This window comes from Saccopteryx bilineata, chromosome 2 (genome assembly GCF_036850765.1).
Source record: "Saccopteryx bilineata isolate mSacBil1 chromosome 2, mSacBil1_pri_phased_curated, whole genome shotgun sequence".
NCBI lineage: Eukaryota > Metazoa > Chordata > Mammalia > Chiroptera > Emballonuridae > Saccopteryx > Saccopteryx bilineata.
In genome coordinates, this window is record NC_089491.1 from 287,959,680 (window position 1) to 287,987,408 (window position 27,729).

Consider the following 27,729-nt stretch of genomic DNA (forward strand, 5'->3'; position numbering starts at 1 on the left):
CCCCATTTCCTAGATAAAAAAAAAATCTAAGGCAAGAGTATATAAATTGACCAGGGTTACTCAGCTAGTAGATGGTAGAGTCAGGCCACAAACGCAAGCGATTCTGACATTAGAACCTACTCTGTCTGAATCATCACATAATAGTGCTCCTTATTCCCTGCCCTCAAGGAACTCTCTTGCATGATTTGTTCTGCAGACACTTCAGAGCAGAGCTGTGTCAGCTCTGTAAGGAAAATAGAATGGGCCCGCGGCCAAGGCAATGTAACATTCAGCCCCGTTTCCTAGTTTGTGTATTAATGTTTACATTATTCTAGTTTTACTAATACTCTCTGTGAAAATTCTGGAAGACTTGTCTTTGATCAAATGTTGAATGTTCAAGTGAAATGTTACAGTTCTGTCAATAAATGAAATGCTCTAATAAAGTATTATTTAACTAAGATTCAATAGAACAATTAGATGTCAAATTCCTCCCAGAAATCTTACAGCAAAAAAAAAAAAAAAAAAAAGAGCAGAGGGGGATCTAGGGGTGGTGGGGACAGACCTGAAAACTATTTAAAAAAGAATCATAGGTAAAACAAAGAATAATACCACAATAAGGTTTTGATATTCTCCTACCTTCTCCCACCAGAAGTTTTATTTTGGGATGTGACAGAGGAAAAACATTGGTTCTGTTGGTGGACTTGAATTGTTCAAATAAATTATTGTCTTTGGTTCTGATTGGACTTCCTCCCTCCTTCCCTCCCGTCCTTCCTTCCTTTCCCTTCTTTCTTCCCCCCCTCCCTCCTTCCTTCCTTCCTTCCTTCCTTCCTTCCTTCCTTCCTTCCTTCCTTCCTTCCTTCCTTCCTTCCTTCCTCTTTTATTCTTTCTTTCTTTCTCACTCTTTCTCTCTTCTTTCTTTCTTTCTCACTCTTTCTCTTCTTTCTTTCTTTCTCACTCTTTCTCTCTCTTCTTTCTTTCTTTCTTCAAAAGTCTCATGAGATTTCTCTAAATTTTAGTTCATAAGTGAATTAAGGTAAGTTTAGCTATAAGCAATGAACATGTTTCTTGCTTGTTGCTGAAGGAAATTGTTTCAGACGGTTGGTAATAAAGTTGTTAGTTGCAAAGATGAATTAGGGACATATACACAAAGAATAGAATTAGCAGTTTGGACTAGGCAAACCCCTATGGATTTTGCTCTGTAGCTGCTGAACTTCAGTATGGAAGAAATAGCTAAAAGTCCTTGAAGTTGTTTCAGTCCCACCCACATGTGTACAGTAGTGTTTATAAAGCTGCCCACACTTTCTGACTTGAATAGCAGATATGGTTTTTTCCAGATAGTACAAATCAGTAAGTTAGGGATGGAAAGTGTTTATAAAATAGCTTAGCGTTATAATTCAGATCTATTAGACCAGTGGCCCCCAACCCCCGGGCCGCGGACCAGTACCGGTCCATGGGCCATTTGGTACCGGTCCGCAGAGAAAGAATAAATAACTTACATTATTTCCATTTTATTTATATTTAAGTCTGAATGATGTTTTATTTTTTAAAAATGACCAGATTCCCTCTGTTACATCCGTCTAAGACTCACTCTTGACGCTTGTCTCATAAGTTCGACAATTATATTTAAAAATACCACAGTTTTTATGCCAGTCACATAGTTTTATTTTGTGTATTTATCCGTCCCACCCTAAAGGCCGGTCCGTGAAAATATTTTCTGACATTAAACCGGTCCGTGGCCCAAAAAAGGTTGGGGACCACTGTATTAGACCATTGGTTCACTAATCATTCTGCATTTTTATATCAATATTTTGCTGACCTAACAATATAAAATGCACTTCAAGAGATTTTGTTCATCAAATCATATAGTGATAATACCAAAAAATTAATTTGTATATTTCTGTTTATAAAATGACTAAATATTATCTACATTTAAGTTTTTGTTTTTAAAATAATGTATTTTAATATTGTGAGTCACTTAGTTCTTTTGGAAAGTTGGCGTAAAATAATGATGTCGAGAATTTAGATTTAGTCATTTCATGTGAAAGGCACAGATTCAATTTGAAATAACTTTTATTTAATGCAAAAAATGTATTTTCTTTTGGCAAAACTAGAGTTTTCCCTAATTTCTTGTCTGTTTTTATAAATAAAATGTGCTACTTGACTGATATCTTAAAAATATTTTTTTCATAGGAAGTTTGAGCAGTCTCATAAAGTTTTTAAATAAATTGTTAAGAATCCTGAACACGTATTCAGTTTTGATTTAAAATAGAGTTAAGGTTTGTTTTACATTGTGGCAAATATTTACATTTTAGAAAACAAACTTTGCCTTTATTAAGTCGATGTGATTTTTAAAGTAACTAAGATTCTGGAAACTAATAATCTTCTGCAGTATATTGAGGGAAGATGAAACTATGTTCATAAATCCCCTTTTACAGTTATGGTAAAATTCATTTAGAAAACTCTATCTGTAGAAATGAATTGTGCAAAATAATATACATGTAGAGTTTACATTTTCAGGGACTGAAAAATACGGGGTTCTGTGTAAGCTGTAGCCTGTCTCTCTTTAGTCAATAGGCTTGATCATCATCCGAACCGCTTTCAAGGAGTAGGACCCGCCACGGTACTCGGCCCAGAAGATGCCATCTTGGTACTTGCTTCTGTAGTGGCCTCCTCTGTACCATACTCCATTCAGGTTAGAGTGTGCGCAGGCGTTGTACCACCAGCCCCCTTTATGGAAGTGGGCGCAGTTACCTGGGAGGAACAATAGAGATAATCAGAGTAAAAGCTACTTCTGGGTGTGGAACTCCAGAGACCATCAAGAACTTACTCTACCTGTGGAACAATTTCATTTGAGTTTTTCTTACTGATTTCTGTTAACCTTTTTGTCTTCATCGTTTTATCTCCATTTATTCTGTTATTGTTACTTAAATATTAAGTATGTGGAAAGATCACTGGACTTGCCTTTCTTATCTGGCCTTCACTTGCCTAATACTTGCCTTTTTTTTTTTTTTTCCTGAAGCTGGAAACGGGGAGAGACAGTCAGACAGACTCCCGCATGCGCCCCCCCCCATCCACCCGGCACGCCCACCAGGGGCGATGCTCTGCCCACCAGGGGGCGATGCTCTGCCCCTCCGGGGCGTCGCTCTGTTGCAACCAGAGCCACTCTAGCGCCTGGGGCAGAGGCCAAGGAGCCATCCCCAGCGCCCAGGCCATCTTTGCTCCAATGGAGCCTCAGCTGCGGGAGGGGAAGAGAGAGACAGAGAGGAAGGAGAGGGGGAGGGTGGAGAAGCAGATGGGCGCTTCTCCTGTGTGCCCTGGCCGGGAATCGAACCCGGGACTTCTGCATACCAGGCCGACGCTCTACCACTGAGCCAACCGGCCAGGGCCCCTTTTTTTTTTTAAGTGATTTCATTTTCTAAGTAGCAGGATAAATAAAATACAAGCATTGTTGGTATGGGAGAGAGATTGGAGGGGAAGATAAGGAGTTGCTTAAGAGAGTCAAGTTTGTGGGAAATTGAATTCTCAAAATAGCAAAAAATAATATAAAATAAATTGGCAGGACAAGCGACTAGATGGGTTTCTGTAGAAAAGTCAGATATTATGGTTATTTCACTCTCTCCCTTTTCCCCTCCTGCCTGTGTGGGGCAGGCAGAAATGCCGGGACACAGCTGAACAGAATTATGAGTCAGTTTTCGGGAGTGAGAGCTCTAAGGGCCGGAAACCTGGGTCAGGAAGGCAGAAGTGTATGAAAATTAAATTAAAAATTATCTATGTGGAGGGCCTAATTGATTCTTTCTGCAGAGACTATTGATTTCCTCTCTGAACAAGGCCCTTTTTTGTTCTGTACTCATGTCGCACTCGTTTTGCTACTCCCCTTTGCGAAGAAATGTCTTGACCCGTGTCCCCAAGTGGCCAGCTTCCTTCAGATCCTTCAGGTCTCTATTTATTTATTTATTTATTTATTTATTTAGTATTTTTCTGAAGCTGGAAACGGGGAGAGACAGTCAGACAGACTCCTGCATGCCCCCAGCCGGGATCCACCCTGCACGCCCACCAGGGGTTGACACTCTGCCCACCAGGGGGTGATGCTCTGCCCCTCCGGGGCGTCGCTCTGTTGTGACCAGAGCCACTCTAGCGCCTGGGGCAGAGGCCAAGGAGCCATCCCCAGCGCCCAGGTCATCTTTGCTCCAGTGGAGCCTCACTGCGGGAGGGGAAGAGAGAGACAGAGAGGAAGGAGAGGGGGAGGGTGGAGAAGCAGATGGGCGCCTCTCCTGTGTGCCCTGGCCAGAATCGAACCCGGGACTTCTGGCATGCCAGGCCGACGCTTTACCACTGAGTCAACTGGCCAGGGCCCAGGTCTCTATTTAGATGTGATTCTCTCATAGTAACCTTGCTTGGCCACCCCACCCAGCCCCTGCTGCCCACCTCTTTCTGTTCCCTTCCTCGGTCTTTTCCTTAGAGCACGTGTCACTACCTACAAATAAATCATTGGTCTCCCTCTAGAGAGTAAGCTGCCGAAGGGCAAGGACTTTGCTCACTGCCGTGTCCTCAGCACCCAGCCGGGTACGTGGGAGGTGTCCAGTTAGGGTCTGTTAGGAATTTTAGACTCTTGAGAGTTTTATTTCTAGATGAATGTGATTTAGTTTTGTTTTCCATCTCCCATCTCTCCAAGTTAGAGCAACAGAACCTTCTTCACAGAAGTCACACTTTGGGATGGCCTTATAGTTACAGAAGAGATCCTGAACCTGTTAATTTCAGCAGGTTAAATTTCCTCCAACTGAGTCAAATGACCTTTCTGGAAAGATTTTTAGTAGCATACACTTTGATAATAGGACTCTAGTCCTTGCAGGGAAGAGGGTGATTCTACAAGGAATACACATCGGTTTTTCTTACTCACCTGCATACATGTCTTTGTCTCTGTCCAGTGTAGTGAACTGTTTGCCGTTATGCCACATCATGGAATCCCCTGCGTTTCCCTGGTACGTTCCCAGGCGCAGTCTATAGAATTCACTTTCGGGTTCCAGGCGAAAGCTGCTATATTCTGCATAGACTTTTTTATCACTCCAGTCTTCTAATTCAATCAGCAACTTGTAATTATCTTGGTTGCTAAGCATATAAATATTTTCCAATCCAAGCCAGTATTCTCCATCAATGTTTCCAAACCCCTTCTGTTAATTACAAAAAACATGAGTACATAAATAATGGTAGAGATAGTAAATATTTTAATAGATAAGTTTTAAATATTTGAGCATAAAAGTATTGGCCATTTAAGTGGTAAGGTGAATTTCTATTTTAGTAGGTCACCTGATCTTTATGAGCCCCACATAGTCTCTTTGTTTTGTTTTGCTTTCTCCTAATTTGTCAGTAGTAGTTATTTGCACAGCTAGTTTTCAAACCCTACAAATAAGACAAAGGCAAAAGAGAAGAAAAGTTATTCATAGCTACTAAAAGCGTTAACTAATGAACTACCCAGATCTTTGAAAAGGGTTCCTGATCTCTGTCACACTCACACAAAGAGCTCGTTTTTTCCTAAAAGTATGTTGGTATTGTCCCCACCATAGTCAGACAAAAAGGGTATCTAACATTATGATCATTCAATGAAAACGACAGTATCTGTTTTAGAACAAATGATCTTCTTTAACTCTCTTATAAGTAAAAGAAGATAAAATAGTCATCTTCAGAGTTCCCCCTTTGAAAAATTGTAGATTAATGTTTGAAAAAAAATCAATTAACTGTCATAGTTCAACAAGCATTTGCCATAATTGCATGTATGCAGCGGAATTTAAATATAGTAAACCTGATCTTAACAATAAATGTTTATTAAGGAAGGTGTGCTGCAGAATTTCTTTTTTCTAGTTCCTTGTTTAGAAATATACCCAACTTCTGACATGGCTATATTAATATCTCATTTTTAACTGCCAGTAAAAATATCACCTAAGAGTGAGTAATCACATGTTTACTTCACAATTCTGATTGAAGAATTAACTATTTAGAAAATATAGTTTCTCCTATTTGCCATCCTTAAACTGAAAGTATATACCACTCATGAAAAAATTAGCATAACAAACATCAAAATTACTAACAAAGACTAGTTGTTTACCTTTCTAACATTGGCATTGCATGATTCTGGTCCTATATGAAAGTCTAGGTGTGCGTAACATCCCAAGAGCACCAGTGTTTGGTGTCATCGCCCTAAAGCATGGTGGCGTGATTATCACAGGTAATTAGTCTCAGAGAAGGGGTCATTTGTAAAAAGTCCTGTACTTTATATTATTGCTTGAATACATTTGATGATGTGTACAGATGTGGACATAAACAAAAAAGCAGTTATTTTTTTCGAAAATGGAATTAGGAGTAGTCTTTGCAAAGAATTACATATGTATAAGTCATCTAGACCGAAAGGGGTCATTTTAAAGTACATCTTCAGTTTTCTTTTTAAATTTAAATTTTGACTGCAAATCCAAGATGGATATCATCCCTTTGATAAACGTTGATAATGAAAAACACATGGATAGTTATTTTTTAACTGCGTTTCTAATTTATTTCACAGAATGGCCACTGTTGCCAGAACTGCTTTGTTCTACCTCTCCCCTAGGTCCCAGACACTGACTTACCTTATAATTGTCCCAATTTCTGAAGAAGTTGACAGAGCCATCCATTCTCTTCTGAATAACAGTCCAACCCCCAGGATCCAAACTGTTCTCACACCACAACTGCATTGGTCCTTTGCTGTTTTCAGGCTTAATCATGTAAATCCCACTGATCGAATGGCCAGCCTCTTTTGCATGCTGACAGTCCTTGAATGGTCCTATAATTGAATACTATTGATCATCAGGAAACTTAATAGGAAAACAGCCATATTAAATCAGTTTTCAATCAAGGGCCTTAGTTTTGCATCTTTCTTGACAGATATCGCTTTTTATCTACTGTGTACACAATTCTATAAAAGTTAAAAACTAAAGAAAAGGATTATCACAGTCCCACTGTCCAGGACATTAACTTGTATCATTTTCCACTATTCTTGCAACCCTTTGTACATATACACACATTTTTATACTGTTAAAATTCTAAAAAACATAGAAAATTGGATTCTGTCTCTCTATCTTTAGCTTTTCCAGTCTTCCTTCTAGCACTTACAGCGGCTGTAATTACACAGTCTTTGACAGTGATAAACTGTTCTGCTGACGTTGGACATTGAGGTTTCATCTGATTTTTGCTGTTAGAAATAACACTATACAAATTGTCCTCTTACTGACTTCACTTTTTCAGTTCCTTATAGATGTGCCATGGGTTTGATCTACTGAATCAGGAGCATGTGAAACTTTCACAGCTCTCCAGAGTGCCCAATTGACAGTTTTTGAAATTTGATTTTAGTGGAATACACTAGTTCTTTGAAATACTCATTGAAAACGGTGTACCGTGATGAAATGAGTTTTAGAATTGCTAAAGGTTGTACTACCCTTTTGGGATCTCACAATGTATATTCACATATTAAAGACTGAGAAGCCCTGAAATAAACCAGAGTTTCCCAAACTGATAGAATCTGCTTTTTCCTCCGCGCAACGAACAGTCCTTGGGAATACATTTCAGGAATGTTGGCGATGGGCCCTTCTGAAGAGTTGTATCAGTTTATGTGACAAATAGTAATTTTCTTACTTAATCTACACAATGACCCTGTGATCGTTTACAGATGTTCTCTCAATGAGATAGTTAACTAGTTTATAGTTTATGGTCCTGTATCTTCGAAGGTAATAAACCCTAGACTTAAGCTGATTTCTTTTTAACCCCAGAGTCCATGTTCTGCTACGTTTTATTTGCCCATTTTATTTCATAGTTTTATGGATTCTCTCATTTTTTAACTCACTAATAAGTTCTTCGTATCTTTTCAAGTGACAAAACATTTAGTAAAATAATTTGTAGAGTATCTGACTCTTGAACTTGTGATACCACATTTTTGGATCTTAAAGAAAAACAGTTTTACTGAACATTCTTTTGTTTCACCCTGCTTCAAAGTTTTGAGCCATGTTTTGTTGTTGTTTGTTTCCATTGATTTTGAGAGAGTAGAGAGAGGGAAGAAAGGAGAAAGAGAAGCATCAACTTCTTGTTCCACTTAGTTGGTTCATCTAGTTGTGCACTCATTGATTGCCTCACATATGCGCTGACTGGGGATCGAGCCTGTGACCTTGGTGCACTGGAACAATGCTCCATCTACTGAGGAACCCAGCCAGGGCCTGAGAGTCTTGTGTGTTTTTTTTTTTAATATTAAGTGATTCAGAAATAAGAATTACCCTAAAGATCTATTAGAACAACAAAAAGAACTACAGAAATTTAGTTGTCAAATTTTATATTTTAATAGAAAAATTTAAATTCTGACCATAATTTAGAAATTATGTGAAAATAGAGTTTAGTCAAGTGAAGTTCATACAAGAAAATCTGTAATACAAAATTAATCTCATTAAATAAAGAGCTACACAGTTACATCATGAGAAGGGGTTCTTAGCGTCTATGAACTAACTCTTCCCTCTACATTGCTCCTTGAGAACAGGGGCTGTTTTTGTTTTTCTTCTAACTTCTTGTCCATCAGTGCTTTGATTGTTAGTAGGTGGTCAGTAATTTTTTTGTTAAGTAAATGAATCAATGAACTTGCCTTCAATTTTAAATACACAGAAATTGAAAACGACACACAAAAATCAGGAAATGATCTATTTCTATAGTCCAGATTTTTATTGTTTCATTGATATTTGTTTAAGATTTTTAAAAATTACAATACAGTAACCAGATTACTAGTAAAAGAAATTTAAGAAACTGGAAAGAATGCCATCTTTCTTGGGTTATACTTATTATAGATATTGAATATTTTCGTTCTAGAGTTTCAATCTGATTCTTCTTTATAGTTTTTATCTCTCTTCTAAGATTTCCAATCTTATAATCATTATTAACATTTCCCTCTAAGCTGCAATAACTACTTTAAAAATTATTGTCCTTTCTACTTCTGGTTTGCTGAGACTTTATCATAAAAGGGTTTTGGATTTAGTCAAAGGCTTTTCATTCATCTACTGAGATGATGGGTTTTACCTTTAAAAAAATTTTTTTTTTCATTTGTTAATATGATAAATCCTGTTGGTTGTATTTTTAAGTTTATATTCCTGGGATAAGCTTGACTTGTTCATGCTACTTTATTGTTTTTATATAGTATAGTATGTTGCTGGGTCTGGTTTGCTAAAATTGTGTTAAGAATTTATGCTTTTATATTCATGAAGATATTGGTTAGTCTGTGAAAGCTCATAGATAGGTTGTTAAGCTGGGGACAGCTATGATAAAAATCATGTTTTGAGCTTATAAGACGGGCTGTAAGTTAGATCACACTTCACTTAAATTCAGTGTGAATTATTTTTATATAATCTTTAATATAAAACCCTCTCAGTTACTGCATTTAAGTTATAAGGTATTCCAAGCCTTAACACAGAACTATGCTTATTTAATTAATAATTTAATGTGGCTAGTCACAGATGAATGTGCAGTCATTTCTACTGTAGGAAAATAATATATTCCTGAAAAGCCCCATGTTCTGCAAAATCCTGCACTAAAAATAACAGCCAGTGTTAGCTCTGAGCATATTTTTATATTCAGCTACAGTTAACTCATGGCACAAAACATTGCTATGCTTGGAAAAATCCCATTTGAACCAATATGAGCTCTTTGTTTTACTGATATTTTTCTCCTTTTTTTGCTAGTCACGTACGAGCTATTTCCCATTTATAGAAACATGCAAGTAGTCAAGTCTGAGAAGGGTAGAGAGGTTGTATTTCAGATAGGATGAAATTTACAGAATTTTAATTTTACATGTGGGAGTGAAATGGAAGGAAAAGTAAAGTATCATTTCCAAATCCATTCTTAGATTATTTTGTGTAATCAATGATTGTTTATTCAGGGAACTCCCAGTAGGCAAGACTGTATCTATTGGTTGTGTATCCACAGTTTAAACCCACTTAGGCACTCAAATACTTGTTGAACTAAATGATTCCTGGTAGCCACAGTGGTTTCCTCAAATCTGCATTATCTTTTCCAGAAATATCTTTGTTGCCTCTACAGTAGGTTAGAAACTGTTTCAGGCTCAAGTGATAAAGAGAGAGTCAAGTGGGAAGTGGGGAAGTGTCAAGTAGAGATAATTTCGCAACAACATGGCAAGTACTTTGATGGAGTTATGCATCCAAGTTATGCATATAGGAACACTAGCTAAGAAATAGCTAACCTAGATTTACGGCAGGAGATCAGAGTCTACCTATATCTGAACTGAGTTCCGAAGATTAGGGATTAGGCTTGTTGGGGGGAAGGAAGTCTAATCAAGACTACACGTGGGTAATATGTGCTGAGGCATGGAGACAGAACTTGATGTTACAGAGGAGTTACAAGTTCAGTATGTCTGAACATGAATGACTGAGCATAGTACTTAGAGCCCATGAAGTAGACACTGGAGCTGGAACTGATTTCCTCGGTTTAAAAGGATTGTCATTGTGGTTATTTCCAAAATTAGCCAGATTTTTCTAAGTTGTCACTTTGAGAGTAGTCAGGATATCTGAGGAATATTGCTCTTAGTTTAAAACTTACTAATATTGTAGTTAATGTACACATGAAGTGGTTTTGCTGCGTTACACATAAGTATTTCTCTTATTTCAGAAATTTGCTTATTTTATAAGTCACCTTTGTATTGCTTGCTCCATGAATGTCATCTTTGTAAATATTTACTCTCCACTCATTGGAGTGTAGTTTAGACAGTTTATATATATTCACAAGTTGGACTTTCATGAGGTTATCTGAATTGCTGTAAAATACTTAGAAACATCAAAGATTTTGAATGTTGACAGAATATTGAAGAAATGCCATTGTTCCCCCTTCTATTGAATGGGCACTCAGATATGAAAGGAAATTTGGAGAGTTCTTGGTTTTCTAAATCCAGCTTTGACCTGATAAGACTTACATTTATGCAAATTTAAAGTTATCTTCTACTTTAATTCTCAACACTTTTTTGGTAGTGGGCTTCATGTTTACTGGGTGGTTGATATAAAGGCTCAGGAAAATTTAGTTGAAATCCTTCTCCATTACATGTGGATAATATTAATAAAAGTGCTTATTGCTACCTTTCTTTCCCCTCAGTAAAGACAGTAAATATCGTAATTTACTATTTGTTTATATTTATTTTATAAGTAAACCATTAACCTGTCTTAGTGTCTACTGTTGATCTTGGCAGAAATGTTTTCTCATTATTACTTATGTAGCTGATTTACTTTCTGCTCTAAAATTAGATTATAAATCATTCTTAAAATGTTTTACTACTTTCTCTGTCCCATAAAAAAAAAAAAACATTGCTTAGTGAGAATTCTTAAATGACTAGAAAAAGATCAGCTTTATGTATGTATGCATTTATTTTATTTTGCATTCATATGCATAAGAGACAGACAAGAAGGGAACAAGATGAGAAACATCAACTCGTAGATGTGTCACTTTTTAGTTGTTCATTGATTGCTTCTCATACATGCCTTCAAGGGGGTGGGGGGGGGGCTCAAGCCAAGCCAATGACCCCTTGCTCAATCCAGCAACCTTGGGCTTCAAGCCAGTCACCTCTGGACTCAAGCGAGCAACCTTGAGATCATGTTGATGATCCTGCATTCAAGCTTGTGACCCTGTGCTCAAGCTAGTGACTTCAGGGTCTCAAACCTGGGACCTTAGTGTCCCAGGTTGATGCTCTATGCTCTGCGCCACCAGCGGTCAGTTTGGACCAGTTTTCATTTTGAACAATCAACTATAACTTGTTCGTTTGCATGTTAGAAATAATAAATTGACATCTGATTTAGGAATTTGTTCATAATGGTTCAGCAGGCATAGAAGTACCTTTCTTTTAAGATGGGAATGTTATTAACCCATGTCTTGCATTGAGTAATCTTGCAATATTCTTCCTCTTTTATGACACACAAATGGATTCTTCTCTAAGCAAGAAACTGGAATTCTGTACATGGAAGTTGAAGGACCAGGCTCTCTCTTCCTCAGTTTATTGGATGATTAAAGTTTGTATAGGACTACACTCCATTTAATAGATTTGATTCACAGAAAGAAAATACTGACTTGTCATGCCACATTATTTCCCAGCATGTATTTCTCATGAAGCCATATTTTAAACAGAATAGTGGGTTTTAAAATGTTTCATACATTGAATAGCACCTTTACTAGGAACCATCATTAACATATCTGCCCTTTTCCTACAAACTACCTAAGTTAAAAGGAGACTTTTCCCCTTTTGTTAGTGAATTTCTCATTTATTTTCTTACTTTGTCTTAATCCTGTGCTCTTTGTGATAAAGAAAAACAGGACCAAAAAAAGAAAGGAAAAGATAACCAAGTTAGAGCTTTCAAATAATTGGTCAGCAAGTAAAAATCTTTTGAAAGTAAACTTTTTAACTGGTCTGTGAGTTAGGTGCTAGAGACATATATTTGACAGCATTCCTGCAATGGGAAGTTTGAGCAAATACTTTCTAAAGGGATAATAGAGTCTTCTTTGTAATAATGTTAATTCCTTTGTTTATTAATCTGTAAGTTCAAAATGCAGTTCGCAACCGAGCTTTTTAAAAATTATTAAAGACTTAGCTATTGTTTTTCATAAGTAGTTAATAGAATCATATCCCAGCATTTTTTGCTTATTAACCAGTGTTCAGTGTTTTTTGTTTGTCAGTATAAGTATTCTACTAAAACCAATTGCATCTTAAAAATTTACAAATAGGAAAAAAAATTTATTTTAATTTACAAATAGGAAGCATTTTAAATAATTGAAAATTACCTTATTCTACACTGAAAAGCATGTTTTTAGTTTCTAATTATTGCGTTTTCAAGTTTAACTTTCTAAGCATATCCTTTATGTCCCCATTCATGGCAGGGCAAAAGCACATGGAGGGAAGTGCACAGGAAAAAGGGTAATAACGATCAGGGCCTGTCCGACCGCAGACTGAGCATGTCCTATGAATCTCCTCATTTACTCATCACAGAGGCCTCTTGACAGAAGAGGCAGCGGGGCTGCAGCGCAGCCTTGCTGACTGCGTTCTTGATCCTTGGGTCTGTGCTCCAACACCCTGCAGAGGGCTCCGGTCCCCTTACCTATGAGGAATGAACTTATTTTTACAAATAGACTATTTGTAAAAGAGGAGTGTTTCCTTCTATAAAGGACTAACCTAAAGTGCAGCCACTGAATAACAGTTAAGAAAATTTTTTACCATAAAAGGAAGATAATGTTCCTGGAGATAATGTACGTTAAACTAACAAAATTATGCCATGATTTCCTCTAAGTTCATAATAACTTTGCATTTTTCTTATGACCATGTTAAAAGAAAATATACAATCGCCTGTCATGAAATAAAACACCTTTTTAAAAAAATGATGGGAAGATAATACTGTAGATAATATTTATAAACAACCATTTTCTATATTGAATGTATTGGTTAATAAAATTATATCAATTTCAGGCCAACTTGACCATTTTAAAGTTTTAGTTCAGTGGCATCAGGACATCCTCAGTATTGTGCGGCCGTTCTCCATACTCTTCCTCTTACAAAGCTGAAATTCTACACTGCATTTAACAACCCTCCCCCGCCCCTGGCAGCCAGCATTCCACTTTCCATCTCAATGAATTTGACTCTCCTAAGTACCTCAAATAATTGGAACTATGCAGTATCTGACCTTTGTGACTGGCTAAAGCACTTTTAAAGCAATACGTACAAATGGTCTACAGTACTAGAGACTTTGGAATGCTAAGGCACCACCTATACGTGGGGTACAGTCAAATGAGCTGCTTGGTGTCCGAGACGTACAGAAGTCCCTCGTAGCCCCCATCTCTGCACTGTGTGTGCTAGCACCCAAACAGCATAGGTGTATTTTCCAGTCTGACATAAGAATATTATGAGAAAGAGTTTAGCACCTTATAAAGAAAAGAAAATAGCTATTGTTGCTGGTAGTATTATATTGATAAGCATCATGGAATATTAGACTAGAGAGGGATGTTAGAATCATTTGCTCCAACCAGTGCTGGTGAGAAAACAGCCACAATGACTTACCCAAGGTCAATAACAAAGAAAAGTTGTTTTTTTTAATTCTGTGCACTTTTCTTATATAAATATTACTGTGCTAATGAACATTCTTATGGTATAGCTAATAATGTCCTTGAATTTCAGAGACTAGTATTTATAGAATACAATAAGTCAAAATGTAATGTTTACTTATAGCAACAAATAATAACAAAAAAAAGTTATGCCTGTTTTTAATTACATTAAGGATTTATTCGGGATCTGTACACCAATGTTTCATTAAAGCAAAAGTCTACTTAATGGGACTTTTGATATGCTGAATCCCTAGCATGAAATTTAAATCTGTAATACTAGACTTTTTTTGCACTACAGCTCAATGTATACTAGAACTACTATATCCCATTTGTATAAGCATTTTTTAGAGTGTCAGCTCATGACTATGTGAGCATTAGTTTCTCCCAGATTTGGTGATACCATCCACTTAATGTTCACCACCCACAGAAAATACTGCATGACGGTCATCTCCATGTGTACATGACTGTACACCCCATCAGTTTTTTAAAAATTCCACATACCTCAGTTACGTTTATTTATAAATTATATGTACAAATTACTATACTGGTATTGTATGAATTAAAAGCTTACACAAATATTTATTTTTTAAAAGCATATAAATGTGGTTTTTTTCCTTTCTATACCCAGTGGGTCATTTTGTACATATCTTTCCTTTGGAAAACAAAGGGTATGAAGATATTAATAATGATCAGCATTTACCTCATTTAATGGTGTTCTAGACTGTTGTTACTGAGAGTTAGGACAATATAAATAAAATGAATGAGTCCAGTAAATAAAATGTATTAAAGTACTTTCATGAAGGTCTTTGGAATGACGACTTTAAGACGCTGTATAAAAATATATCATCAAATCAGTCACCATCTACTTATCATCTGCAAATGAGACACAATATCCACCTACCTGGAAGGAGCTTATATTATAATAGGAAGGCATTGTTTTAATATGTGTACATAGGTCCTATGTGTACACATAAGGATAATTGATTATCCAAGAGAGAATATAAGAAGTATGTTATACAGAGTAGGGAAATTCATGAGCGATGCAGCCACTTCAAGCCTATGGGAATCAACAGGGCTTCAAGGAGAGGAGGAGTAGCTATTTTTATTTTATTTTATTATTTTATTTTACTTTATTTTATTTTAGTCTTAGCCTTATAATTTGAAGAGAAGACAATGAGTTGATTAATTTTTTTTGAAATAGTTTTTGTAAAGGAAATGATTAGCAGGAAAGCTAAAGAAATAGAGTTGATCTTTTGAGGAGGACATTAGTCTTACCCAGGCTAAACAAATTGGACTTTTTCAGTTTGCAATGGGAGAACCTTTTTAACAGAAGTATGATGTGATCAGAGTGGTGCTTTTTTTCCTTTTTATTGACTTTATTGGGGTGACCTTGGTTAACAAAATTACACAGATTCCATGTGCACAATTCCACAACACATTATCCGTACACCGTATTGTATGTTCATCCCAAATCAAGCCTCCATCCATCACCCCTGTATGGAAGCTGGATCCTTTGGCAAAGTAGGATAATACAGTGTGTCCGTAAAGTCATGGTGCACTTTTGACCAGTCACAGAAAAGCAACAAAAGACGATAGAAATGTGAAATCTGCACCAAATAAAAGGAAAACCCTCCCAGTTTCTGTAGGATGATGCGGCAGCATGTGCACATGCGCAGATGATGATGTAACACCATGTATACAGTGGAGCAGCCCACGGCCATGCCAGTCAAGATGTGGACAGTACAGAGGAAAGTTCAGTGTGTTCTGTGGCTCACTAAATTCGAATCCCTGACCAAAGTGCAATGTGAATATCGGCGCGTTTATAACGAAGCGCCACCACATAGGAATAACATTACTCGGTGGGATAAGCAGTTGAAGGAAACCGGCAGTTTGGTGGAGAAACCCCGTTCTGGTAGGCCATCAGTCAGTGACGAGTCTGTAGAGGCTATACGGGATAGCTACCTAAGGAGCCCTAAAAAATATGTGCGTGAGCCCACATTGAACTGCACTGAATAGGTATGAAACTGGGAGAGTTTTCCTTTTATTTGGTGCAGATTTCACATTTCTATCATCTTTTGTTGCTTTCCTGTGACCGGTCAAAAGTGCACCATGACTTTACGGACACACTGTACATTGTGATGGAGAGAGAAACTGGAGTTCTGGAGAGCAATTGACCAGCTGCTCTGTCTGCCAGGCACTTATTACCCTCATTTTACAGATGAGGAAACTGAGGCACAGAAATTCTCTGCCTCCCCACCCCCACCCAGGGTCACACAGCTGTTAATCCAGGAAATGTTTATCCTCTGGCGGGGGCCATAAGCAGTTTGGATCTAAGCTGCAGTTCTGGCTCTGTGTACAAATGAGGGGCACATCCATGAAAGAGGGACAGGAGGGAAGCGTCAGAGGTGAGCCGGCAAGTTCAGAATTGGGTGGTAACAGAAATCAAAAGAAATCAAAATCAACTGATCCATTAATTTTACTTATGGAAATTTATGCCAGGCATATAATCACAGAGAAAGAAAAAGCAGAACAAAGCTATTTTTAAAAGTTAAAAGAATATGACCATGTTTATGAGAGGGGGGAAAAAAAGAAAAACTTGTTGGTTATTATCAGAATGTTAATATGTTTTTGAGTATTTAAATATTCCATAAAACTTTCTTAAAAGTTTATTAGTATTTCCAAGATTTTCTTCAGTAAATAGGTATTGCTTTAAAAAAATAGGTATTGCTTTTACAATAATAATTTACTTATTGCTAAAAGGCAAATGCTAGCTTGAGAAAGAGTCTTTTAGGGTTTAGTTATTCATTCATTCATCTCCCAAGTATATTTATTGTAGTGCTTAGAGCATGCTGAGCACCATTTGCCAAACCTGATCCTGACTAGATGCTTGAGATAGAAAAATGAAAAGGACAGTTCACTCTCTTCCAGCAGAATTCACTCTAGCAGGAAGACAGACATTCAGACAAATAACTCCAGTGCAGTATGGCTTAGAAAACGTGTTCAAGGCACAGTCACAATTTGGGGAAAGAGCCACACAGATGTGTTTGTTTGCGTCTGGGAAGGCGTAACATTTAAGGTATTATTTTAGATAAGCCATGAAATTTGCCCAGTTGACAGATAAACTGAAAGCAAGCATTTCACTAGAGGAAGCAGCCCTCTGTGAGGTAATGATAGACTATCCAGATGCATACATCCAGCTGTGGTTAGAACCAGGAGGGGGAGCTCCAGGTAGGAGGCACCTGCTCAGTCGTGACACCTGTAGCCTGAGGATCTGTGAGACCTAAGATAGAACGTTTTGAATAAAGCCTTTTGAAGCTGTCGAAGGATGAAGATGCCAATGAGGGACCTAGAGAAGTAGGAAGAGTCATAATTTGATGGGGAGGCTCAATAAAGTAGAGGTGGGAGTGGTCAGTGGTGTCCACGGTGGCAGAAAGATATGGCCACATTGTCCTGCATGCGTTTCCCGTCCTTGTTCTGTGTTTTTGTTGTTTAAAATCATGTCATAGTCTATGTACAGTTTTATGTCCTGCCTTTGGGCATTTGTGTCCCGCCCCCACCCCCCACCCCCACTCTATAGAAGCAAATAAACTTGGAGAGAATTCAGGAGAATAGCTTATGGAAAAATGGATGCAGGTATAAAGCAAATGTAAAATATTCAGAAAGTTCGCCATGAGCTCACTAAACTGAAACAGAGGGGAATTATTTATTTTGTATTATAGGCACCTAGACCAGTGACTGGTACTGAATGAAGGAGGGAGTGAAAGAATGAAATTAAGCAAAAGAGGTAGAGCTGCTAGGATGAAAAAGAAAAAAGACACTAGGATGAATTCTAGGTTGAAGTTTATTTGCTTTTGTTTTGTTTTTGGCTAGTGAAAATTTATGTATACTTATGTGGGTCCAGGTACAAATTGTAAATTTGTTTAGCTTTGGAATCTAGGAAAGAAGCCTTTTTGTCTTGAGACTGAGAGCAAGAAGCACAGGTTTTGTGCAGATGTTTTCAGGACAGGAAGGGAGAGGGAACCTAGGCCCCGGGTAGACTCCATCTCAGCCCGGCAGTCAAGGACTCGTGTGCTGAGGCCAGGGGTCAGGAGGAACTGTGATTATGGTGGGTGAAAGCAAACTCTGACATGTTCCTTTTGAGGAGGAGGGTGACAGGAGGAGCAGCAAGAGGTATTGTTGAGAGCAGAAAAGACCTAACTGGACACAGAGAGGGTGGTTAGAGAGATTAGGTGTGGCTCGTGGACTCATCCCTGTGTCAAGGACAGTAGCTTAGATTGTAAGGATTTGAATATAAGACTTTTTTTTTTTTTTTACAGAATACACTGTTTCTATAGTCTTAGAGCTGATGGGTCTGTTTAATTTCAATCCTTAATAGAAAACAAAAATAGAAATTTTAATATTCAGTTATAATTATCTCACCACAATGAAGAGTCAGCATTTATTATGAGCACAGTTTTATCAACTAGAAAACATTAACCACATACTTCCATTCTAACTCACCTTCATTGAAGAAAGTTACTGGTGGTATCTTGAAGGGGCTTTTGGTGGGAGAGGTGGCCAGATCAGGTGGTGGCATTAAATCCCTGGGGTACCCTGGGTCCCTCTGTATCTCATTACCTCCCAGCAGCCCAGGAGTGTACTGGTGACTGTTAGGAATGTGTTGTGGCACCACCTGGACCAGAGGAGGAGACCCGTGGGGGTCCTGTCGGGAAAATATCCTCAGGCACTGTTCTTCCAGCAAAGTGATCATCATAGACTGGTTGTTGACAAGGTCGGTCAAGGAAGCGTACTTTGCTTCGAGCTCCCTATACCTTGTTGCCATCCTCAGCATTTCAGTGGTGACGTTGAGGATTTTATTCTCCAGCTGGGAGAGTTCGAGCGAATTATCCCTTTTCCGGATGATCTCGTGTAGGAGCTGCATGTAGAGCTGGGTCACCCGGGAGTTCATGTTTCGGCTCTCCTTCCTCAGCAGCTTGACCTCGTTCACAATGTTTCCGTCCACATCCACCACCAGCTGCAGGACGTCTATCTCCCGCTTCTGCTTGGAGAGCACATCCTTCAGGTTTTCGAGGTCCATCCTGGTGATCATGTCTTTGATGGCGCCTGCATCTTGCCCTTTGGTGTTGACACAGATTGGCCCTGTTATTTTCTGTTCAGGGACCAGGAACGTGTACGCGCATTTTTTTACTTCCTCTCTGCCACCATCTGTGGCGCGAGGGTATCTCCTCTGGGTCACTTTTTTTATTTTGAACTGTCCTCTGCCGTGTCCGGTGCCCATCAGTAGGAAGAGCAGCGCAATTAGGGTCCAGGTAAAAGCCTTCATGTTGTAATGAGCTTCTGTGTCGTCTCTTAAAAAAGCAAACCAATGAAGGAAAGGAATTAATATTAATATACTTTTGTGTGTGTGTGTATTTTCAGAAGTTAGAAGTGGGGAGGCAGACTCCTGCATATGCCTGACCGGGATCCACCCGGCATGCCCATCAGGGAGCGATGCTCTGCCCATCTGGGGCATTGCTCTGTTGCTACCAGAGCCATTCTAGTGCCATGAAGCCATCCTCAGTGCCCAGACCAACTTTGCTCCCATGGAGCTTTGGCTGCAGGAGAGGAAGAGAGAGACAGAAAGGAAAGAGAGGGGGAAGGGTGGCGAAGCAGATGGGCTCTTCTCCTGTGTGCCCTGCCCGGGAATCGAACTCAGGACTTCCTCACGCTGGGCCAATGCTCTACTGCTGAGCCAACTGGCCAGGTCCAATATTAATCTACTTTGAAAGTCAGTTATATAAAACAGCATCTAAGGAGAAGACTATTTGTTAGTAAGTTGGACCAGCATTTACGTTATTTCTCAAGTTCAATATCATAGTGCCTTCACATTTGTTTAAAAATTAGGTTTCAGAGACTAGCTCTCCAGTTGCCGTCTTATAGCTGTTTGTTCTGAGCCCGGTGAGCAGATTGTAGTGAGTGTCCACTGTGGGCAGAGGCCCCCTTGTAAGAGACTTCTCTGACCTTTGAAGGCTCACTTACCCTCTGAAAATGCCCAAGATGGCACACTCTGTTTGTAAGGCATTAATTAAACCATTATTCTCTAGCTACTGTTTGAGTTACCAGATGACTACTAGTCAATGTTTTATATTTATATTGTGCAGTTTCAATTAAATTATCCCTCTCAGTAAATAGCTTTTTAAACTATCAAAGAAAGGGTTTTAGACAAATCTAAAACAGGAAAATTTTAGCATATTTTTATTCTTGTAGCATGTCCTTTTGGGATTGGGACAAGTTTAAGAATGATAAAAAGCATACAGTAGTTATTGTGGGTGATGGTATATTCTAAATCATAGAATTACATATACTCTAAACTTATAGATATAATTCGGCAGATTCATTCTCTTAACAGGTTCTACTGAACTGTATTTTAGTAAAATGTTAACTTTTATAACCATTACCAAGGAGAGGAATTGTCTGTAATTGAATGTGATGGTTAAAGTTGGAAAATGCCTTGGAGACCACCTCATTCAGGGACCTCTGTGCGCCCTGTGCATGTTGAAGGCCCGGGCCACACATAGAGGTAATACTGGGACCAGGTCAAGAATTCAGGTTCCCTGACTCTTTGCTGACTGTTTATGGTGGTGGCACATACACTGAAACATGCTTGGAACGTTTCATTTTTGCTGTTTAGTTCCAGAACCAAAAGGCTCTTCGCTGCCCTGTGGTTACCTCCCTACAGAGGCGTAGCAGTTCGTCAGGAAGCTGCTGCACTGCTCCTGTCACCTTGGTTCCCTTGTCTTTTACTCATGAAGCCGGGTCCCAGGCTGTTTGTGCCTGCTGTCACTGACTATGACGCAGTAACAGCCAGAGTCCGTACTTACCTGCCTGCTACATGCCAGGCCTTGTTTTAAGCCTGTCACATGTCTTGAATCACTTGCTTCTCACCACAGCCCTCTGAGGTAGATTATTATGACCCTCATTTTCAGATGAAGAAACTGTCAGCCAGAAGTTAAGTGCCTTACCCAGCATCCCACAGCTTCTAAGAGATGGAGCCAGAACTTAACCCAGGCAGAAAACTCCAGGATTCATATTAACCATCTACAACATCATGTGGCAACATGCTCTCCTGTTTTCCATCAGCAGCACCATTAGAGTCCCTCATATTTGTGTGTGCTTAACCCATGTTAACTATTTGCGTTCACAACACTGTGAATTAAATGTATACCATTTTACAAAGGAATACATTCCTGACGGAGCTGACACACTGGAATGGGATTCAGATCTTCAACCTGTAACTTTTCTAGACCTGTGATTTTCATCCAATCATGTTGTAACTACAGAAGGAGTCTTAACTTTGTGGTTCTCATTTTTCACAAAGTGTGTGTGTGTGGGGGGGGGTAATGGAAATATAGAATGGATGGAGTAAGGGGAATTATTGTTCTTTTAAAAAATAATTAAGGTAGAAAGGATGAGTATAATAACTTTCCATGTTTATATGAAGGGCCTTCTGTTGCTGACTGGTTGCCAAAAGCACATTTGCATGAAGATGTTTTTTGTTTTCATACTTTGTCTTATGACATCAGTAGAAAATTTAGACCTTAAGAGTCTTCTATTTTATTTTAAAAGAACTTTTACTACCTAGAGTTACCCTACACCAAGAGCCAACAAAAGATTTCTCACATATACAGATTCATGGAATTGAGACTATGGTGTAATTTAAAAATGGAGGGCAAGGAAACAGAAGCCCTCTGCTTCCCAGGCAGGTGGTCCACCTTTCTCCTGCACAGCTGCTTACCTGGTGTTCAGCCCTCTCACATCCCTTTCCTAACAGGACAGAAACTCTCAGCTCATACAGTTATGTTATTTCAATAATGTATTACGAAACAAGCTACCAAAACAAGGAAAAGTCAGAAAGTATCGTGAACCTTGCAAACAAGTGCAGTTTTATGGACAGTATTGTATTTGAAAAGCTTGTGTTCCTACCAGACACAGGATTTTATAGAACAACTAAGAGCACATAATCCTTGTGACTATTCTTGTGACTTGGCATCAGTGTTGTCGCAGAAGAAAAAGGATGTGAAAACGGGAATGTGAGTTAGAGCAGCAGTCGGTCGCCTCTTCTTGGTGTGCTCTGCCCTGGCTCTCTGTGGGTTCCTGCACAGTTAGATCATCACATACATCACCATCTCCCATAAGAGAATCTGGCCTAAATTAGTATTTAAAGGAGGCAACTGAAAGTTTATTTTTTAAAATAAGTGCAGTTCCCTTATCCTTACAAAAGCACTGATTTTGTTGTCACCTAAAACAGAGTAAGGGGCTGGGTTTTTTAAGTAGTAGACTTAGCCTACGTCATGAGTCAAAACTGGTTTTAAAAATACATTTACTGTTAAGATTTTCTGAAACAGTTTCTTATTTAATATTTTCCCACATATGTTCAGCTTTAAAAAGTGAAAGATCCATAAATCTCTGTTACCTCATAAAACCTTTCTGTATATGTTACATTTTTCCTGGGTCCCAGGAGAGCGTTATAAATTAGTTACAGATACTTAAGTTTACATCTGCCTTTGCTTGGTTGTTTTTAGGGCAAAAAAAAAAATCTTCCATGCTTTGGGTTAATTTTTTGGGTACTTTTTCTGTTCCTAGTTGCTGTATTGCCAACTAGCAGAGAGAAGAACTAAGTCAGGACTGACTTCCTTTTAGGTAGTAAACACATAGGGGCACTTCAAAGGCCATGTCGTGCCCCGAAAGCAGCGTGGGGCAGCGTGTTGACGATGCCTTATGTCCAGACTGTGGCTTTTGTTCTGGAAGAGACTAGTTACCTCTCTGCTTTGGATTCTAGATTCAGTGCTTACCTAAGGCTTAGCGAGGTTCTGCGCTTTTCACAGCCAACAACGAAAAGATGACAAGTATTTCAGATCCGGTATTGCTTAGAAATTTTATCCGAATTTCTTACAATATATGTTTCACAGAGATCCTCCCAGTATTTAGAGTTTAGAATGTTTAAGGAAAGGACATGAAAGTCAAGTTGGAAATAATCTTAGCTTTACAATAATTTGCTTGTCGAAGATTCTTGCAATTAGTATCTTTCATGTTTATAAGACAGAGGATCCCCCAAATCATTACAAACCTAAGTTATCTTTGGTGTTAAAGCTTACTGTTAGTAACTAGTAATTTTATTGTTAATAATTCTCACAATAAAATTAAAGCCCCCAGATGAATTAGTGAAAGAAACCACTGTGTGTGATTACCAAAATTATTTTTATTTAAAACTATTATGTATTTTTGGTCTTTTATTTCACTTATTTAAGTAATTGTATCTTCTGGGTTTTATTTGCTATTGTTATGCTGACTTACATAATACTTTTATCACATTTTCTTTTTTTCTTCAATCCTAATCTCTGAGATTTTAAATATTTTTTAATGTATCAGTAACTTTGCTTTTTCAATTAATTCCAGCCATAACAATTTTTATTTCTGTTACCCAAGTTAAATTACTGTTACATGTAAACCTGGGAAAATATTCAAAACTTTGAGTTTTAACAAGAAGTACCATAGACCTGCCTTAAATTATTACAAAGATTTCTGCTTATAGTTAATTATACTATAGTTCAGGTATTGTTGCAAAGCCTTTCAGTTAATATTATATCTTTTTAGCTGCATTTCCTAGCTGTAGTTTAATGTATCTAACAGTATATAAATCTTTAGCACACACTGTAGCTGCTATGTGAAGAAGACTAATGTTTACAACTGTTTTCTTTACATTTGTATCCCATTTTTAATCACTGCTATAAATACAAACTTTATACATTAATCTTAAAGATAAAATTTGTCTGGTGTCACTAAAGCACTTGTTTTCTGAAACCCAGCATATATGCATTAATCTATTAGCATCTCACTGAACATCATGGCATTGATTCCTAAATAATGCATTAATCATCATAAAGCACACAACAACTAGTTATTAAGTAAAGTTGCAAAACAAAACCTTTTTCAGGTAAAATAAATTTTAGTGCATTCCAGAATTCTTTGTTTAATAAGAGATTGTGAAATTTCTACGACAGATGTGAAATAATTATGCATGTTGACATACATGAGAATTTTTAAATAAAAACAAAAGTATTAAAATACCTTTTTGCATCTGTTGATAAAGCAGACCCAGAAACTTGCCGCTCTTAGCCTTGCTTTTACAAATCAGTGTAGAAGTCTGTTCCTCTGTGACTTTAATGGCAACTGCATCTTTGTTTTGGGCCGTCGAATCCAAGCTGTAATAAGGAAAATAAGGAACTCCTTTTTCTTCTTAAGACACTAATCAATCGAATTTGACAAGCCACCTATGTAATCTTAAATGGTGGAGTGGAAGTTCTGGTCTGCGGCTTGTCTTTAATCCAGCAGAGAAGGCATTGTGGCTTCGCTCTGTCTGCCACATGGAGAAACGCAGTAACCAGCTGCAGCTGACCCAGATTGTATATACAGTGCCCTTGAATAGTGATTCCCTCTCTCAGTGGACTCAAGTTCAGCCCACATATTACGTCACCAGAAACTTGCTGGAGCCCGGGGGGTGTGGGGGAGTCTCCTCCTTAGGATTTCCTCTCTGTAGCCTTAAACAGGGGTGGGGGCAGTGGAATCAGCAGGAGGCTGAATAGCTCAGAACAAGGAGAGACTGTGCAGGTTGAAGGAAGGGCACCATCTGGAAACACGCTGTCCTAGTTCAGCGGGCAATTACAAAACAAACATTTTAGTCTGCTGGCCAGAGATCTTTTTAAGTTGAATACTGAAAAACATAGTACTCAACTTCACTTAGAAGTAGCTGCAGGCTGATGAGTTTTTTTTTTTGTTACAAAGAACAAGAGTCACACTTGGTCAGGAGGCAGCCCCCTAAGAAAATGTAATGCTCTTTATAGCCTGGAAGAGTTTTAAGCATTTTACTAAGTTGCCATTTCAGAAGGTTTTAAACTTCTAAGAAACCTAATGTTGTAATATGTTTATCTTACTGTGTAATGTTTCTTGAGATAAATCTGCTCATGTATATAAAATTACCAAAAATTAAGTGGAAATCTATGTATAAAATTTCTTCAGAAATGTAACACTTCTTAAATTCTGATGCTATATACTGGTACTTCCTCCTGTTCTGTAACACGTCAACTCTCGTCTGAATAAACTTATTCTTATAGTTAATATATTGTGACTTAAATGCAAACATAATCCAGGCCTGAGTGGGAGGAAAAAGAGAGTTCTAACACTCCCTTTCTCTCTCTCTCTCTCTCTCTCTCTCTCTCTCTCTCTCACACACACACACACACACACACACACACACAGACTATAAACTTGAACAGGTCACTTTTACCAACCTCTGGCGCAGTTCTGCTTTGGAATTAGGGTGCTGGAGAGAGAAATGCTAGTTGTTGAGTACTAAGTATGCTATTATAAGTTCATTAAATCAGGAAATGTGATTAGGTAACTTAATAGCTGAGGAAACACAGTTTGGGCATCATAAGTGACTTGGCTGAGAGCTTGGGCGCTAAGTGGCAGTGGGGGGTTACAGTAGTGCAGGGCACCACGCCACACTCTCACTGGAGCATGGCATTGAGGGTGGTTGCTTCTAGAGGACACCTTTGCGCTTCTCCTTTGTGGACGTGCTGTGTGCTTCCTCCTCCTGCTGCTGGGGCTAGTCCCTTCTCTTTCTGATACTTCCACCATCCACTCTTGACCCCCATCCTTATTTAAAGTCAGCCTTGTTTCTGACCCTTGCACACACTGTTTGTTTAAATTCCTGTGGCATGCATAGGTGTAGCAGGGGGTGCAAACTCAAGGGCCTGTGAAGACATGCTCACAACAAGAATGAAGCAGGTGATATAATAATAAGTGAAGTAAGCCAGAAGTAAGATAATAGGAAATGAGGGTTATGACAGACGGACATTATTCTGCTTATGGGATCTGCACCCTTTTCAGGTGTGCCTCATTGTTGCTGGATTCCCCCTATTTTTTTAAGAAAAAGACAGTCATTTAGGCATTTCCTATGATATTTAAAAACATTGGGACAGATGGACCACGAGCTCCCCAGTCTTTGATTTATATTATATAATACATTGCATGATCATTCAGTGATTATGTTTTATTCACTAGTAGTTTAATCTGGGGGAAGTATGAGCAGCAAGTTCCTCCTGAGTTTTTTTATTTGCTTGATTTTTGCGCTTTCAAACTTCAGCAATTGGTAATACCACTGACCACATTAGGAAATTGGAATGGCAGGTGTTTAGCTTGAACACAGTTAGTTTGGCATGTAAAATTGAAGGTGAATGTCTTGGTTCTGTGAAGAAATTTCGAAAGTCATCAGCAATTAGGTGACAGTTGAAGCTACAAATGTGAAGTAATCCAGAAGAAGTACATGTAGAGAGGGAGATTAATGACAGAACATGGGGAATGCCAGCTCCCAGGGAACATGGGGAAACAGCAGCAGAGGGGCTACAGGAAGCAAGGAAGGTTCCAGCCATTCAAGACCAAGGAACGAAGGAAATAGTAAGAAGACTACAGAAAGACAAGGGGAAACCAAGAGAGCCGGTTAAAGGTGACTGAGGAGGTCACGCATGCCTTTGCAGGAATAAATTTCAACAGCAAGATAAATACTGATTTGAGATTATATATTGTGCTTTAATTTCTATTTTCCTAATAGAGGAGACGTGTGTGTGTGTGCACTGGCTCTGGGGACAGAACCAGTGGAGGGTAAGCAGGTGTGGAGGCAACAGTGGGTATTTTACATTCAGAATGGCAGGTTAGTTTTGGAAAGAAGAAAGGGGTTCTCCTGCCTCTGAGATTGGAGGAAGAGGGACAGAGCGAGGCTACAGAGTCATCTGAAGTCATAAGAAAGAAGTTGATGGATGGCCTAAAGAAGACTGGAGATTTTCTGAATGAAAGAGGAATGATAGTAGGATGAGTAAAAAGATGGTCACGGCAACCTTTTGCATTGTTTTAAGCATCTGTTATCAAGACACTGCACAGGATTTTCATTTGCTTAGCATGCAGTAGAGCGGCTACCTTAAATGAGTTTATAGTCTCGAACAGATAAGATATAAATATGAGAAGGTTTAACTAAAGAGATTATAAAGTCATAAAATTATCTGGTGAATGGTATAGATACTGTATGAATTTATAACAGTGTAATTAAAAAACTTGGTAATGTATGTCAACTTTAATTGAAAAATAAAAACGTTAAAATAAAAAAAGAAACTTGGGGTACTTCTACACTCTGAGCGCCAGTGCTATCACTTAACACAGGGGTCCCCAAACTTTTTACACAGGGGGCCAGCTCACTGTCCCTCAGACTGTTGGAGGGGCAGACTATAAAAAAAACATGAACAGCCTGACCTGTGGTGGCGCAGTGGATAAAGCGTCGATCTGGAAATGCTGAGGTCGCCGGTTCGAAACCCTGGGCTTGCCTGGTCAAGGCATATATGGGAGTTGATGCTTCCAGCTCCTCCCCCTTCTCTCTCTCTGTCTCTCCTCTCTCTCTCTCTGTCTCTCCCTCTCCTCTCTAAAATGAATAAATAAAAAATAAAAATTTTAAAAAAAATGAACAAATCCCTGTGCACATTGCACATATCTTATTTTAAAGTAAAAAACAAAACGGGAACAAAT

General features: G+C 38.5%; 2 protein-coding genes and 1 non-coding gene across 6 annotated transcripts in view; 1 reads left to right on the forward strand and 2 right to left on the reverse strand.

Annotated features, from left to right (window-relative positions):
* Window positions 1-27,729, forward strand: part of RALGPS2 (Ral GEF with PH domain and SH3 binding motif 2) — a 138,516-nt gene that overhangs the window by 77,211 nt on the left and 33,576 nt on the right. The window lies entirely within an intron of this gene.
* ANGPTL1 (angiopoietin like 1) lies at window positions 1,534-24,632 on the reverse strand. Its single transcript, XM_066261230.1, has 5 exons — window positions 24,226-24,632; window positions 18,619-19,466; window positions 6,594-6,787; window positions 4,877-5,147; window positions 1,534-2,730 (listed from the first exon to the last, which is right to left on the reverse strand). Exons 2-5 carry the CDS (start codon window positions 19,439-19,441, stop codon window positions 2,543-2,545), a joined length of 1,476 nt encoding a protein of 491 aa, XP_066117327.1. The 5' UTR covers window positions 19,442-19,466; window positions 24,226-24,632; the 3' UTR covers window positions 1,534-2,542.
* TRNAT-GGU (transfer RNA threonine (anticodon GGU)) lies at window positions 3,290-3,365 on the reverse strand. Its single transcript has one exon. It is a non-coding gene; the product is annotated as a tRNA-Thr (tRNA).